General features: G+C 39.7%; 1 protein-coding gene across 1 annotated transcript in view; it reads left to right on the forward strand.

Moving 5' to 3' along the window:
• The first annotated feature begins 5,230 nt into the window (after nucleotides 1-5,230).
• TRIM55 (tripartite motif containing 55) overlaps nucleotides 5,231-15,743 on the forward strand; it is a 53,464-nt gene continuing 42,951 nt past the window's right edge. Inside the window, exons 1-4 of the mRNA XM_042465492.1 lie at nucleotides 5,231-5,541; nucleotides 6,164-6,336; nucleotides 12,619-12,784; nucleotides 15,322-15,417. Coding sequence (XP_042321426.1) covers nucleotides 5,374-5,541; nucleotides 6,164-6,336; nucleotides 12,619-12,784; nucleotides 15,322-15,417 — 603 coding nt within the window. The 5' untranslated portion in view covers nucleotides 5,231-5,373. The remainder of the gene's footprint in view (nucleotides 5,542-6,163; nucleotides 6,337-12,618; nucleotides 12,785-15,321; nucleotides 15,418-15,743) is intronic.

Consider the following 15,743-nt stretch of genomic DNA (forward strand, 5'->3'; position numbering starts at 1 on the left):
AAAAACATTCGTAACCCGAAACAATGTTTTCCTATGGGATTTTTTCGTATCCCGAAAATTTCGTAACCTGGGTATTTCGTATCCCGAGGTACCACTGTAGTACCTCTTTAAGAGCATAGTGTGATAAACATCAGAGAGTGGGTGAGAAAGGAGAACAACTGACACAGTGAGTGGGGTCAGAGAAGCAGTCTATATAGATTGGGGCTGCATCTGCACTGCAGAAATAATGCAGCTTGACACCACTTTAACTGACATGACTCAATGGCCCTTATCATATGAGCAAAATTTGAAGTTATCCCAGGGTCAATGTAAAGGTAATGTGAAGGCAATGCAGGGGCAATCATGGGGTTTCAAGTTTATCACACGATGCGAAATGCAATCAGGAGCCATCTTAAACATAATCAGGAGTCATTCCAACGTCATCCCAGGGTTAGGTAAAGTTTCAAGTTTGTTTATCACACGATGCCAAATGCAATCAGGAGCCAATCGGGGGTCATTCCAGGGTCACTGCAGGGTTAGGTAAATTCGAGAGGAGAAGAGGATTTACCTAACCCTGGAATGACCTTGGAATGACCCCAGATTGTGTTTAAGATGGCTCCTGATTGAAACCCCATGATTGCCCCTGCATTGCCTTCACATTGACCCTGGGATAACTTCAAATTTTGTTCGTGTGATAAGGGCCAATGCTGTGGAATCTTTGAATTTGTAGTTGTGGCACCAGAGCTCTCTGACAGATAAAGCTAAATATCTCACAAAACTATTTCCATAGCATTGAGTCATAGCAGTTAAAGCAGTGTTAAACTGTATTACTGCCACATTGCAGATGCAGCCTGGAAGTGGACCTGCATTGTCTTTTCTTACTCTCAAGACCCATCAGCTAGCGAAGATGTCTCTAACTGATTGGCTTTCCCACTCCATACTAGAGCCCAAGGGAAAAAAATGTGGAAGCTTCTCGGAAAGTAAAAGAGCCCCATCACTTGAAACATGGTATGCATTCATATTTCACTCACTGCCACAACCCACAAATTGGTACTCCTAGTGAACCAAGAAACACACTACCAGTACAGCAGGCCCTCAGTATCCATGGGGGATCCATTCCAGATCCATACCCAAATCTTCCAATGTTCAAATTCCATTGTCCAGTTTATTTTGTAAGCATGGTTTCTTTCCATTAACAGTTTAGATCCCTGTTCAGAAATTCACTTCATTTAGTCAAAAGGAGCTTACTTTCTCAGTGTGATTAGGGTTGAAACAAGTTTTCTTTGGCCTGTTACAGACAGCCAAAATAAAGCTGCTTCGAGTCACAGTGGAGGTATGGTGTTTCAATGATGCATGTGTTCTAAGAGTCCAGAAGTCACACCAAAGCCACGCTCTAGCCCTAAGGACTGGAGCATGGCTTTGGTGTGGCTTCTGGACTCTTAGGACTCATGCATCATTGAAATATCATGCCTCCACTGTGACTTGAAGCAGCTTTATTTTGGCTGTCTGTAACAGGCCTTTGTTTCTTGAAACCCAGATAGTAATACAGTATTTTATATCAGTATGATTTATTGGTATACAGTAGGATATACTGAGAAAGTAAGCCTTTTCACCTTGTTGCGTAAATTCAGAGCGCTGCATAATCAGGGAATTCTTACAAAATACATTTTTTCTAAAATATACTTAATTAGGATTCCTGGCTAGTTTATTAACAGATTAATGAAGCTAATGTATTAGAGGTATGCACAGAATGAATGCAGTCACAACCGCCTGCTACAGTAAGTAAGTGGATGTTTTACCTAAACTCATAGACATGATACATACTGTGCGTACAGTTGTCTGATAAAGTATTGGCAAGTAACAGCACAGATGGTTTTGCCCTAAGATTAGGCCTCACATGCCAGACGTGATTTGGGAAATTGTCATTTTAAAAATAACTTAGCAACAAGTGCCAGGTTCTAAGGGATGTATGCATCTAATAAACAGAAACATAGCAATGTCCCAGTGCTGGAACCTAGTCATTGGGATTATGCTATGGCCATGTAACCCAGGCAGAATTATCACCTCAGCTCAGCCAATAAAAATGGCACATCCTTGCTATTTCCCCAAGTACTTTAGCTAGGAAAAAATTGGGGGTGTCATTTTTAAAAAATGTATTTGAACTGTTCCTTTAAAAGTCACAGAGAAAACTTATTTATGCAGAATATTACTGAAGAGCTATGTTTTCCCCATAGCAACATTTAGCACTACTAGCTTTAGGTGAGACAATGTGACAGGTAAGAAGACACCACCTACCAAGGGAGGAAAGAGACAAACATTTATCAATGGGGGTGGTGAGGCAGGGAAAGAATAAGGGAGAAGCTAGCTTGGCATTATCTAGGCATGGTCAGCCATGTGCTAGCATGTAGGGTGACTAGTCATCCATCTGTCTTGGATGAATTCCAAAATGTCCTCCATTTAAGCATGACTAAGAAGCATGAATTTATATTAGTGTTTTTAGCTTTGTTTTGTAATGTTCTACAAGTTTCTTGAATGTCCTGCAATTTATGATGCCTTGTCCTTCTTTGAGGTTATGGCATCTGGTTGCTCTGTCTAGTATGGTGCTGAATAAACCACCTTCTCTGCTATCTTACCACATTCTTCACTGGCAGGAATATGGGGGCCCTACCATCTCAGTGCTATTCTGCAAAGACAGCCTTTTCCCATCTGCCACATCACACACCATCTGCTGCTGCTTAAGGTTGGTTCACATAAGCAATTGTGGAACTTGTTTTCACATCTTCCTCCTTTTTTTTCTCTCCTTCTACTTTTCCAAATAAGGTTCAAAATGCTTTGTGGTAAGGATCAGATAGAAAAATGTGCAGGCATACCTCAATTAATGATGGCCTGATTCAGACCGGTGCTTTGCGCCATCCTGGACACATAGTAGGGTTGCCTGGGGTGGAGCGACCACACGCCCCGCAACCCTCATGGCGGCGGCCTAACAATGGTGGTGCCCCATGTACACGGGTGGCACCATTGTGATGTAAGCACCCCACGGGGCCGTGCGGCACTTATATCACAAGTGCGCCAATAGCACATTCTTGCTGCGGTATCACACAAAGAACCCAGAAATTTCGGGTTCTTTCGGCTCCGCAGTGGCAGCACGCCATTTGGGGCCTGCGCTGTCCCTGAGGAGCAAAAATAGGCGCCAGCAGACCACCGTTTTTTGGTGGTCTGTCCCGCACCAAAGCTACTGAGAAAGAAGCTCCTTTTCATGAGGTCTTTTTAAATCCTCCAGCCCCCCTTTTCTTCCTTGCCCTCTGTCTAGTTGGAAGCATTTTAGCAGCATCTTCATTGGGATGGGGCTGATGAAGCATAAGAGTTTTTGGTCATGGAGCAGTAGCTTGTTTGCAGTAAACAATGCAATAAAGCTTGAGCTGGGAAAAATTGGTTTCTGCTCTAGGTGAACCTACTGTGGTTCTATATGGTTGCCTACAATAAGCAAAGTAGGCATCAGTTGCCTCCAGAATCCCTTACTGGACTCGTGTGAAGAGAAAAACAGAGAGTAAGAGAAAGTAGATTAGACCACCTTGCCAGCTATCCCCAACATGTTAGAAAATGGAAATCATAAGAAAAGTGGAGGTTGGTGAAAGAAATGGGTGCTTTTTGGAAGAAGCTTTCAAGAGGTCCCTAGAAGATTCAAAACATTTTTGTTTACTTTACGCAAGGCTTACCTGACCTGGTTGTTTTATTTACATGCCTTTGGTTTAATGACTTGATGACACACTACTGAGCTTATCACTTGGTTTATTAATTCTGCTTACTTCTCCCGGTTTAAATTGCAATTCATTCTGCATCCTGATCTTATTAGAAGGTTTTTGCTGCTGAATTTGCTGCCCAAATACAACCCAGATGCATCCCTTCTTCCAGGATTTCTCTGTGTGGCTCTTTTTGCATCTGACAGTTTTCTAGCATAAGAAAATGGCCACCGGAGCGCTCCTGGAAGTGGGGATGCACCCAGGCTGTATTCGGGCGGCAAATTTGGTGGCAAAAATCCTGAATTGAAATTTAAACCAGGAGAGGTAAGCCAAATGAATAAGCCAAACGACAAGCTCTGTACAACAAAGGTCCAGTTTTAAATGGAATGTTTGCTGAAATATCTTGAAGTGCTATTTTTTCGTGGTATAGGAACCTATACCTATTCTTTCTCTTGTACCAGATTTCCTGCTGAAGAAGTGATGCCCAGGAACATGTACCTATATGAGAATATGTAATATGAAAGAGAGAGAAAAAAATTAAAATATCATATACCATTTCAGACAAGTTGTTCTGAACCTTAGAAAGATACAATTAATTTGTTAATTACAGGAGTGGACAGAGCACAGCCCTGGGGCCACATAGATTCACATAGAAACCGCATAGAATCCCTGCCATGCAGGAATATATAACTAAATGACTCCTGAGAGATAGCTTTGCATATGATATTGTAATTTAAAAGTATAATTTTAAATTTGCCTGTTGTTTATATCAGAAGTATTACCATTACATTTAGTAATATACAGAAATTATGATTGAGTAACAAGCATATGGTGAGGCATGGGAGGTGGTCAACAGAGGAGTGACACCATGAATTACTGCACTGGGTGACACTAAACCTAGTGACTCTAAACAACTGGGAAATTTAAAATTATACCTTTCAATTACAATATCATATGCACAGCCTCAATGCATTTGCATATACACAGCTTTGTGTGGTTGAAATGAAAATTTGATCAAATGTGATACTTTTAAAGATTTTTTTAAATTAATTTTTTAAAATTTTAATTTTAATTTAAAATTCTTGGGGTGTTTTTGTTTTGTTCTTTGGTTGTTCCAGAGGGCCCAAAGGGACAGAAAATTGGCTCCTAGATCCACCTAAGTTGGCTACACTGACTTAGAATACATATTTAATGCATTGCTCTTTGCATTTTTTTTTCTGTCACAGTAAAATGTAAAGAGATGAAGAATCAGGCTGCATTCTCTGGCCAATGTAACACTTCAACTTTTCCAAAAGAGTGAGTGGTGCATGTGTCAGTGGCAACTGTCAAATGCCCCCCTTCCCTTTGCTCCCCCCTTCCTTCTTGAACTCAAGAATGTCGATCTCTCACCCCACTGAGCTATCACCTGTCTAAATCTGTCCTTGTGTCAGAGGCATATATGGAAAAAGTGAGTGTGGCAGCCAATGACGTTCAGTTTCTAAAATAGGCTCAACTCCCTTTCCTCCCTTCCCTCCATTAAAACAATGTCCTCCAGGGAAAGATCCTCAAAGGACATTTGATCTCACAAGCTTTGGAATTCTTTCGAGGGACCTAACCCGGAAACCAGCCGGCAGCACTCTGATTCTGAGCCTATATTCCTTGGATTCGCTAGGAGATGAGCACTTCTCTTAATTACAAGTCTTTCTCCAAAGAGCAACAAACTATGGACAACTTAGAGAAACAGCTTATTTGTCCAATATGTTTAGAGATGTTTTCTAAGCCAGTGGTTATCCTCCCCTGTCAGCACAACCTGTGCAGAAAATGTGCCAGTGATATCTTCCAGGTAAGTTTATTTAACCCTTTAGATTTCCAGTGGAACATTTTAGAATAAACTCATATTACAAAATCAGGAAGGTACAGTTGTGCTGGCTTAATAAACAGGATGTTGTCAAAATGAAAAGAAAATGAATTAGAAAAAGAACCTTGTTTGTTATTTGTTTTGTGTATGATTCTGGATACCTTGCACATGGAAATGTCCCCGTTATTGATCTAGACTAAATTGTTATTTCATGTATTTAGAGTTACAGTATGGATATAAACACTTTCCTGTTACTGTCAGATTTTAGTTATAAACTCATTCCTATTCTTCCTCAAAACTTTTAAGACTAAGTTGTTACTATATTATTAACTTCCAATCCTTAAACAAAATGGAAAGAACATATTCTTTACACTTATTAGGTAGTATTTTGGACAGTGCTTTTGGTATTTATGGTAAGTTTAGTTTTGATTACTAATCCAATGGTCATTAAAGTGATAATAGTAACATAAGGCATTAGATCATGTCTTAAGCAGATACTATGATATGAGTCTTATGCTACAGAAGTGAAACTAATTGCTGGAAATAATTGAATTAATGCATGCTTGGCTCTACAACCTTTTATTTTTTAATTCCTTGGCAAAAACAGGCCTCGAACCCATATCTGCCAACCAGAGGAGGCACCACTGTGGCTTCAGGGGGTCGATTCCGCTGTCCCTCTTGCAGACATGAAGTAGTTTTGGACAGGCATGGAGTCTATGGTCTTCAGAGGAATCTGCTGGTAGAAAATATAATTGATATATACAAGCAGGAATCTACCAGGTAATGGATTAATTTCTGAAAGATTGTCTGTGGATGAAGTTTCTGAGCTGGTTGTGTTTGCCATGGACACACATGGAATATTATCATATACTTCAAGGCCTCAAACAGAGAATTCTGGGATATCCAAAGAGTATTTATTGTAGAGCTGAACTACTGCAGTGTGTGGCCTCTTTTTCTTCCTAACCCAACTCTCCTCTTCTTCCTCCTCCTCATCTTTCAGTCACCTGGCTGGAAGGTTATAGCTCCAGGAAAAGGCTACAGTAATCATTGTCAAAATTGAGCTGCATTAGAGCTTTCTGTTTTCTGTTAGGGCCTACACAAAAAAACCCAGTGGATAAATCTGGATTGTTGAACTTATGATACTTGTTCTGCTTTGTTTTGTAAGACGTAGTTGGTTTGCTTTATTTTTTTTCATGAAGAGTTTTATTCTCCAATATCACACAGGACTCTATATTTATTGTAGATATTTACCGTAGAATGTCAGCTCTGTGTGCTTTGGGGAATTAATGATCATCAAACAATATTCAGATTTATGCGAGTGTTTAATATTCACATCTGATGAATATTTTGGATTTGTTTTTATTTGTACCTCACCTGTCTAACAAATTGGTGAAACCGGCCAGAGATATACAGGAACAAGTACAATTATAAGAAACTGAAAACTTCCCTTTAGATTCAACCTACTTGTTCTTCTCCAGAATCTTTATACCCACAACTGTCCTAAACTGGCTGGGACAGGAAGACCTGCTTTAGGCTAACCTGCCAAATTCAAACCCTGAATTGGATGCTGTATTCTTTATTTTTGTATTAAATAACTCTTTAGTTCCCCTGTCCATGCTACAACTAAGTTTGTGATGAAGCCTAAGCATGTGTATACCCTCCAGCTTTTCACAGATGAAACCTGGGACACATATGGCCAAGCAACATCCAGGTGTGGTCAAGATGGCAAAATTATTAAGGAGGAAGACCACACAAGCTAGGAATAGTTATAACAGTTTGCCTTTGTCTGAGACTCCTGGGAAGGCAAGATTCTACCCCCACCTTCCTCTCCTCTCTGCTGAGTAAACTGAGTGTAAATTACTTTTGTACTCTGAACCTAATTTGCAACCACTGAAGCAAGCATAGGACAAAAGTGGGAAATGGGAGGGGGAGAGAGAAACTGGGATATTTTTAAAGTGGGACAACAGAAAATCAATCAGGAATTTCCCTGCCAAAATGGGACAGTTGGAGGGTAAGCATGTGTGATTCATAGTTCATAGCTTCTTCCTGTTGTTGTTGTTGTTGCATGCCATTCCAACTTATGGTGATCCTAAGATGAACCTATCACAGTGTCTTCTGGGGCCAAGAGTATGTGACTTATCCAAAGTCACCCAGTGGGTTTCCATGGCTGAGCAGGGTTTTGTACCCTGGTCTTCAGAGTGGTACTCCAATAGTCAAACCACTATACCACACCAATCTGGGTCGTATAGTCCACACCAAGGGTGTTTAACTGATATGGTCTAGGTTAACTGAAGGATTGTAAGACCTGCAGTCCAAAAAGTAACATTTCTCAGCTCTGGACTCCAGGCACAGATTGATCATTTGCCTGATTGACTGATCATTAGGAAGACCAAGCTTTGAGGGCTTAGCACCACCATCATCACTCAGAGAGTAGGAGGTAATTAGAACATCAGCACAGAAACTTGGCATGAGCACCTGGGGCTGCACTAGGCATGCTCAGCCTGCCAGTACTGATGCCAATTATTACAACATTCTTCTTTTTCTTGTTTTGCTTTTAAAGACATTTTATAGTCAGTATGTAGAGAGATCTTGTAATACCTTTAAGACTAACTGAAAGAAAGAAGTTGGCAGCATGAGCTTTTGTAGACTTTCATAGACTCCAAAAGTATCTGAAGAGGTAAACTTAAGTCTATGAAAGCTCATGTTGCCATGTTTCAGTTAGTCTCAAAGGTGCTACAGGATCTCTTTATATACTGATTGCTATAGAGTTAATTGACCAGGCTGATTAACTCAACCATTTCTTCCTTTGTATTTTAAATAAAGAGCATAGTTATTTGTCAACAAAGTATGCTGTGATTTGGTAATCATGTTTCTATCTATTTTTACTATCATCATTTCTTGATGTGTTTTTCATAGGATAGAGTAGAAATGAGGTCATGTGCTTTTATTTTGAACATACCCATTCATAAACAGAATGCCATCTCTTATGGCAGAAAACTCTCCTATGCTTTTTTTGATAGTCATGTTGCAAGGAGGACTGTCTTACATGCCTTCATATTGCTACAAAATCTAGGAGGAATCTATGCCAGCTGAACTTCACCCTGACATGTAGACATTCAGAGCATGAGACCACAGCTAATATAACAATCTCATTAATATATAACAGATCAAAAGGGATCAGATTGTATTTTTCCTTGACAGGATAAAAGAGAAGGGAATTAAGAGGAGAACAAAGAATATTCAGCTGTACAGATTTAGTAATTGTTCTGAGGCGTGGGAGGATTTGGTAGAAGGGTTGTTTTAACCTTCATTTGTGTCCCTTAACTGAACTAATTGTCAAAGGAATTGGCACTAGTACTGCAACTTTATTTATGCCATTTGACACCTTCTAGGTTCCAGTTGCTTGCAGTCTTTCTTCCTGTCTTTTGTCTATATTGCTGTGAATAGCAATTTCTGAGGATGGGGCTGCTTCCACAGGATTCTTAAAAGATGAATTCATGGATGCCTCTCTCTTGTGAAGCACTAGAATAACATCTGCAGCAGCATAAAGAAGGGAAATGAGATAGTTGGAGAAACAAAAGGAGGCAGCTGGTATGAAGTGAGCAGGACTGGCCCTAAGACAAAGAGCGCCATACATGAGGCACATCTTCATTGCTCCCACTATCACCACACTCAAGTTATTCCTTTTTTAACCTTCTTTTGTTCTATATCCCCCTGTGTTGGTCTATGACCATAATCAAGATGATGATGATTATTATTGTTGTTGTTGTTGTTGTTCCATTTATTAAAAATATTTATAATGCTTATACAAAGATAGCAACTATCTATTCAAAATCAATTAAGTTATTAACCAAATTGAAAAATATTCTGATGAAAAGGGGCAGCTTAATTAAACTTCTTTTTCAACTAAAGTAACTGACAAGTTTAAATTTCAGCATTAACTCTAGACTTAAGTGATAAGTTAACTTATTAATCAGTTAAATGAGAGACAGTACTAAAGAGCCAGCAAATGTTATGATAGATGAATTAATTCTGAGGTTAAAAGATTTCAAATCAAATCAAAAGGTAGCCAGAGCAGCTCAGAACAGAGTTCTTCTTTGCTTCCAGTGATTTTTTGCACTCTAGATCAGACATTATATAATGGTACTTCTTCTGTTCCAGGAAGCTAAATTATGACAGTTGTATGAATTAAATGAGTGAACACAAAACACTGACTGATTGTGTTTTCAACACTTGTAATTCTAGAACTTTTGCTAGGGTGCTTGTGAGAATCAGTAATAAAGTAATTCCCCTAACAAGATGTGGCCCCTGTATGCAGGGACCTGGTAAGTGGGCTAGGAAGGTGTTGGTGTGATGGCTTTCTAGAGATTTTCCCAGGTTGGAAATATCACCTGGTCTATGGGGTTTGGAGTTCAGAAAAGACCTGTGGGTATTATGAAGTGCTTTAGAAGCTATATAAGTTAGTTGGAGATGTTTTGTAGCTGTAGATAAACGGATGCAGCTCAGCATTTCAAAGAAGAGGCAGCTAAGCAATAGCAGGCAGTTAGCACTGGAGTGCAGTTCTGCCTATGGCTACAGGTCCAGTCCAGCACCATCTGGCACAAGGAGGTACTGGATACTTCCACAAATAATGCCCCAGCAATACACTGGCATAACCTTCAGTTAATGTGTTTGCTGTGCTCTTTCCTTGGGAAATTTTATTATTATTTTATTTAATTCATGCATTAATCACTTTCTAGTTAGACTATGGTAATGTACTCTGTGTGTGGCTGCCCTTGAAAAGTGTTTAGAAGCTGCAGCTAGTGCAAATGCTGACAAACTGTTATCAGGTGTTCGTTTTAGAGGTCATGTAACACAATTTTTACAAGAATTCATCTAATTCCAAGCCCAACCCAAGATGTTGGTCTTGACCTGTAAAGCCCTCAACAGTTCAGGGTCAGCATAAGTGAAAGATATCTCCTTCCTATTTGGGCCTGCCAAAAATCTAAGACCAACACCACAGGCCATGTTACATATATGACCCTGTGAGGCATGTGACAGGCTGTCTTTGTAACAGCACCCTGACTGTGGGATTCCCTCACAAGGGAGGTTATGGTGGCTCCATCCCTTCTGAGTTTCTGGTGAGCAGTGAGGACAGTGCAGTTCTGTATGTCTTTTTGGCTTTTAAAATTGGGAGTGCCTGCTCTGTCTGTTTTTTAAACTGCTTCTTTGGTTTTTGCAGAGAAATTTAGACTTTTATAATCAGCTTTTGGTTAGTTGTTTAATGTTCTAATAGTGTTTTTATCAATTGTGCATTGCCTGGGAGGCCTTGGCAGGTCAAGAGGCAACAAATAAATGCCTTCAATAAGTGGATGGATAAATAGCATGAGTTATATACCAGTGTAAGCCATCAAGAGTATTTGGGCCAGAGTCAGATAGTCTCTAATGCAGAGGTAAGCAACTGCCAGGTCATACTGGATCCCCTGGGGATCAAATAAAACTGCACCCCTGCTGTATCCCTGAAAGAAATTGATTTTTAAAAAACTCTTAAAGGCCCAAGAGAGGCCTTTTTTATTTTTTTGGTAGTAGCTGACTCAGATGCCAGCTTCCAGGTCATGTACTGCTTAAAAATAAAGCTCTCCTGGGCTTCAAATGGCCAGTGGGGGCATGGAGGAATTTCCCCTCATCCCCTAGGTATTTGGGGGTACTCTAGGAGCCAAACATGGCCCTGGGGAAGTCATAATTTTCCTACTACTGGATATAAGTTTTAGTTCATTGTACTGCATTTTGTCCTTGGCACAGTCCGGAAATATGCCATGTTTTATCATCACATTTATTTGTGCTGCTTTTACAATTGGGGGTGAACTATGGATGGAATATTAATTAGAGGAAGTGAAATAAATCAATTAAATTCAAAAGTCTGAGGAAAGGAGAAAAGTGATTTGCGGTGATCTCCAAACAAGGTATTAATTTGATTAAGAGAGAGAAAATGGGATGGGAGAAAATGAACGGTTGGGAAACAGAGAGAGAAACACAAATGCATGTGTACGTGTGTCTCTATGTGTGTCAGTCTGTGTGTATCCAGACCTGTCCGTTTAAGGTTTTGATGCCACTACCAGTTCCCAAACCATTCCCCCACATGGAAATATCATCTTCAACCTGTAAAAAACAGTTGCTAAGTCCTCTTCTACCCACTCGAGTGAGATGATGTACCATTGAACTAGGCAGAATATAGTTCCAAGTAAAAAAAAAAACACAGTATTGGCCTGATAGTCTAGCAGACATAGCATTCAGTAACAGGTTGGTCGTGTTGGTCATGTCCACTTGTCATTCTTCTTCCCCTCACTCCCCAACCATATATCATGGCCTGAATGTTGGACTATGACTCTGGAGACCAAGATTTGAATCAGCCATGGAAACCCACTCAGTGACCTTGGGAAAATCATACTCTTTCAGCCTCAGAGGAAGGCAAGAGCAAACCCCTTGAAACAAATCTTGCCAGGTCACCTTAGGGTTGCCATAAGTCAGAAAAGGCTTGAAGGCACAAGACAACAATAGTCATTCCAGTCTTTTTTCCTTCATGTCATTCCAAATGCCACTCTCTGTCTCTCTGTGCATGTGAGACCATCTTCCCATGTTTCATTGTAGTATTGGAATAATATTGTTGTGCAGATAGGTAGAAAATCAATAGAGGGTAACACCAGGTATACTATAGTCAAAGGAGACAAGCATACTGAGATAAACTAGGGTTTACTGAAATTGGTTTGGGCAGCAGCAAGCTTCAGGTGTCCATATTTCCCCTCCCCTGTTCTGCTCCATGCATTAGGAAGAAGGAGGTTGAAAACTTTTGCTTTCCTCTTAGTTTAACAGTTTGCCATGTTAACATTAATTATATTTAATTGCAAAGAAGCCAGCCTCAAACCCTAGTTTGAGCCCGTCAAAGAAGACAGGTGGCTAGATGGGCAAATAAGCTGATCTAGTAAGGCAACTTCTTATGTTCCATCTTATTTTATTATCATTCTTTAGGTTATACTAATTAGAAATTAATTTCTTCTTTTTCATCTTTATTAACTGCACTTGCAGGCCTGAAAGAAAAACTGAGCAGCCAATGTGTGAAGAGCATGAAGATGAGAAAATCAATATTTATTGCCTGAATTGTGAAGTGCCCACATGCTCAATGTGCAAGGTTTTTGGTGCACATAAAGACTGCCAGGTTGCACCCCTCACAAATGTTTACGAAACACATAAGGTAAAAGAAAAACAACCAACCTCCATTCCTCTTAATGGATTTTCAGCAGCCAGAATCTATCAATTTTTAATATAAGGACCCATAATACAGTACACTACTCTCTCCTGACATCCTCTATAAGTATTATGCAATTGCAGTTTCATTTATCCTGTTTACAGGACAAATGGTCAGAAGCACAAGGAAGTGATAATGTGGAAAACAAAAAACTGGAAAGGCCCCATCAAGGTCATCTTGTCCAGGTCCTGTGCCCTGGCAAGATATTTTTGGCTTCTCTACATCCTTCCAGCCTGTTGGCACACCCTGCTGTCTATGTAGATTAGCCCATTGCATGAAGAATCTCCATACCAATAAAGATTGCCAGCACAACCAGAAATTGGCATGGAGATGGTCCATGCAATAGCATAAAATCAAATGACTAAGCATCTTTCATACACCATGGCCCTCCAAATGCAGCTGCTGTCACATGGAAGTATTTCCAGTGTTTCCCATGTACCTTTTATAGTGTATGAAGTGTCCTTTCTCATGTAACCAGTCAACAGAAATACAGGCTTATCTGGTGGCTGGAGAAGGCAGACAGCACCACTCTGGTGGAACTGCTATTTTAATTTTCCACAATAGTTCCAAGCATTGTAGGAAGTGTGAGTGGTGATTTCCAGGGTCCCACCACTCCAACTGGAGGATGGTTTCATTTTAATGTCACAAATTTCCCTGTGGGAAATAAAACAATTGGCTTTCCACCCACTGACCTTTTAACAAACTGTTGCCTATGTTGTTTACTGACCCAACCCAGTTTATATCTTATTATTTTTGTTTTCTTCTGAAACCTTCCTCCATCAGTAGGTAGTGACCTACTAGCATCAGATGCTGACCCTACCATTTGACATTAAAGAGAGAACATAGCACTGTTTGTAAATCAGTACTTTGATAACTGTACTTCAATTGATAAAGGAGAGTTTTATTTTGCCTTTAATTTCTTGGGCATAGATTAGAAAGGCTCAGCTGTGCTCCCAGAATCCTTTCCTGCCATCTGTAAAAGTTCTGTTTATTTTTAACCCAGCATTCACTAAACAGCTGTTTATTTGGAATATCCTCATGAGAAATGCAACTCCATTTCTTGGAAGCATAGTGGGGCTGTCACCAGACAGAGCCAGTTTACAAGTACAGCCTTTGGATGGAATCCATAATTATATGTGAACACTAAAGCTGTTGGGAAAGATGCTTTTGGGGATGGGGGAATCATCCTGTTAATCTGAATTGGATTATAGATACCAGCCATGACTTCATCTTATCTCCTCCAGGGATGTAGCCAGGATTTTAGGAAGGGGGGGGGTCCAGACTAAGTGCCACCATTATAATGGGGCTTGGGCGCGGCGGCACAGCAGCACACACCATTCATTTTTCTAATGGAGGGGGGCGTCTGGACTCCAAGGAACCCCCCCCCCTTGGCTACGTCCCTGTCTCCTCTCTAATTCATAAGAAATTGTTTTTTGTGGGTTTTTTGGGCTATGAGGCTGTGTTCTAGAAGAGTGTTTTCCTATCATTTCACCAGCAGCATAAATATCTGGACAACTTCAACAAGAAAGAAGAAATCTTTAAAGTAAACAAAGTTTGGCTACCAGTTCTGAAAAACAGCAAAATCAAGACCCAGCAAATGAAAATATAAACCACCCAGAGTGAAGGGGGATTCCCAGCAGACAATGGATCATTAAGTAAATGGACACCCTGTAGGCCTTGCCATTCAACAACAGAACAATATACAGATTTACATTCTAAGCATCTCCTCTCAACCAACAGTACATTTACCCCATTCTCTTCCATGCCACTATTCTTTGAAGGTGCCAGCTACAGCTGCTGGTGAAACATCCGGAAAAAAACTCTTCTAAAACATGACCTCATAGCCCAAAATACCCATAAAAAACTCTTAATGCTAGCCATGAATGCCTTCGATGTCTCATAAGAAATTGTACATAATAAAAATATCTGTGGAAAACATCATGAACACACCTATCAGAAATAAGACTTTCACTAAAGGAATATAAAAATATCTATATATACTCCTTCTTGACAAAATTTAAGAATCAGTTCAAATACATGTATTCAAAGCAAAAACACCAGCAAAAATTGTGAACGTTAATTCAGAGGCTGGACTAAACAGTTTAGAATAATCTCAGCATGATAATGAAATTCTCCAAATTCACAACTAACTAGTCTATTGAACTCAAGAAGTTAATTTATGCATATACAACTACAGGACTTCACTATCAATGTAACAAGTTATCTTGTGGCATCTTCTGTTTTGCATAAAACAAGTTGTGTTACTTTTACCTTCATGAAAACATATTTTATTGGGTGGATTTTATTTATCTAGAATTTTCAAAAGAAGGATGTTTTTTGGTCTTCTAGTACTAAAGTATGCACATTTTTTCCAATAATCATGCAGAGTACTGAGGTGGGAGGAAGTTATTTTAAAGTACAAAATAAGGCTGCAGTGTTTTAATTCTCCCAAAGTACAAACATATGTTTATTTTGCATTGCAGTCTGAACTCAGTGATGGCATTGCAGTATTGGTGGGAAGTAATGACAGAGTACAAGGAATAGTAACTCAGCTGGAAGAAACCTGTAGAGCAGTTGAGGTAAGGAATACTGAGCTATTTTATAATTATTAGCATACTAATAATTACAGATTTATTTTTGGTACAAAGACAAACAGAGTGTATGATTATGCAGTCTGAAAAGGATCATCGGAAACTTTTGATTTAGTGCTATCTGAGATAAATATATGAATCATGACAGATTTTTAGGTTGCACTGAGTCTTTCTTTCTGACTGAAGAAGAGTCTTGTGCTGCTCAAAGGCTTTCCCTTCTTTGCATCCTACACAATCTACATGATGAAAGCTCTTATCTTAATCATTTTCAGACCTATCATGGCTGCTACTGGAACCAATTTGGTTAAATGAAT

The sequence above is a fragment of the Sceloporus undulatus genome, chromosome 4, assembly GCF_019175285.1.
Source record: "Sceloporus undulatus isolate JIND9_A2432 ecotype Alabama chromosome 4, SceUnd_v1.1, whole genome shotgun sequence".
NCBI classification, from domain to species: domain Eukaryota; kingdom Metazoa; phylum Chordata; class Lepidosauria; order Squamata; family Phrynosomatidae; genus Sceloporus; species Sceloporus undulatus.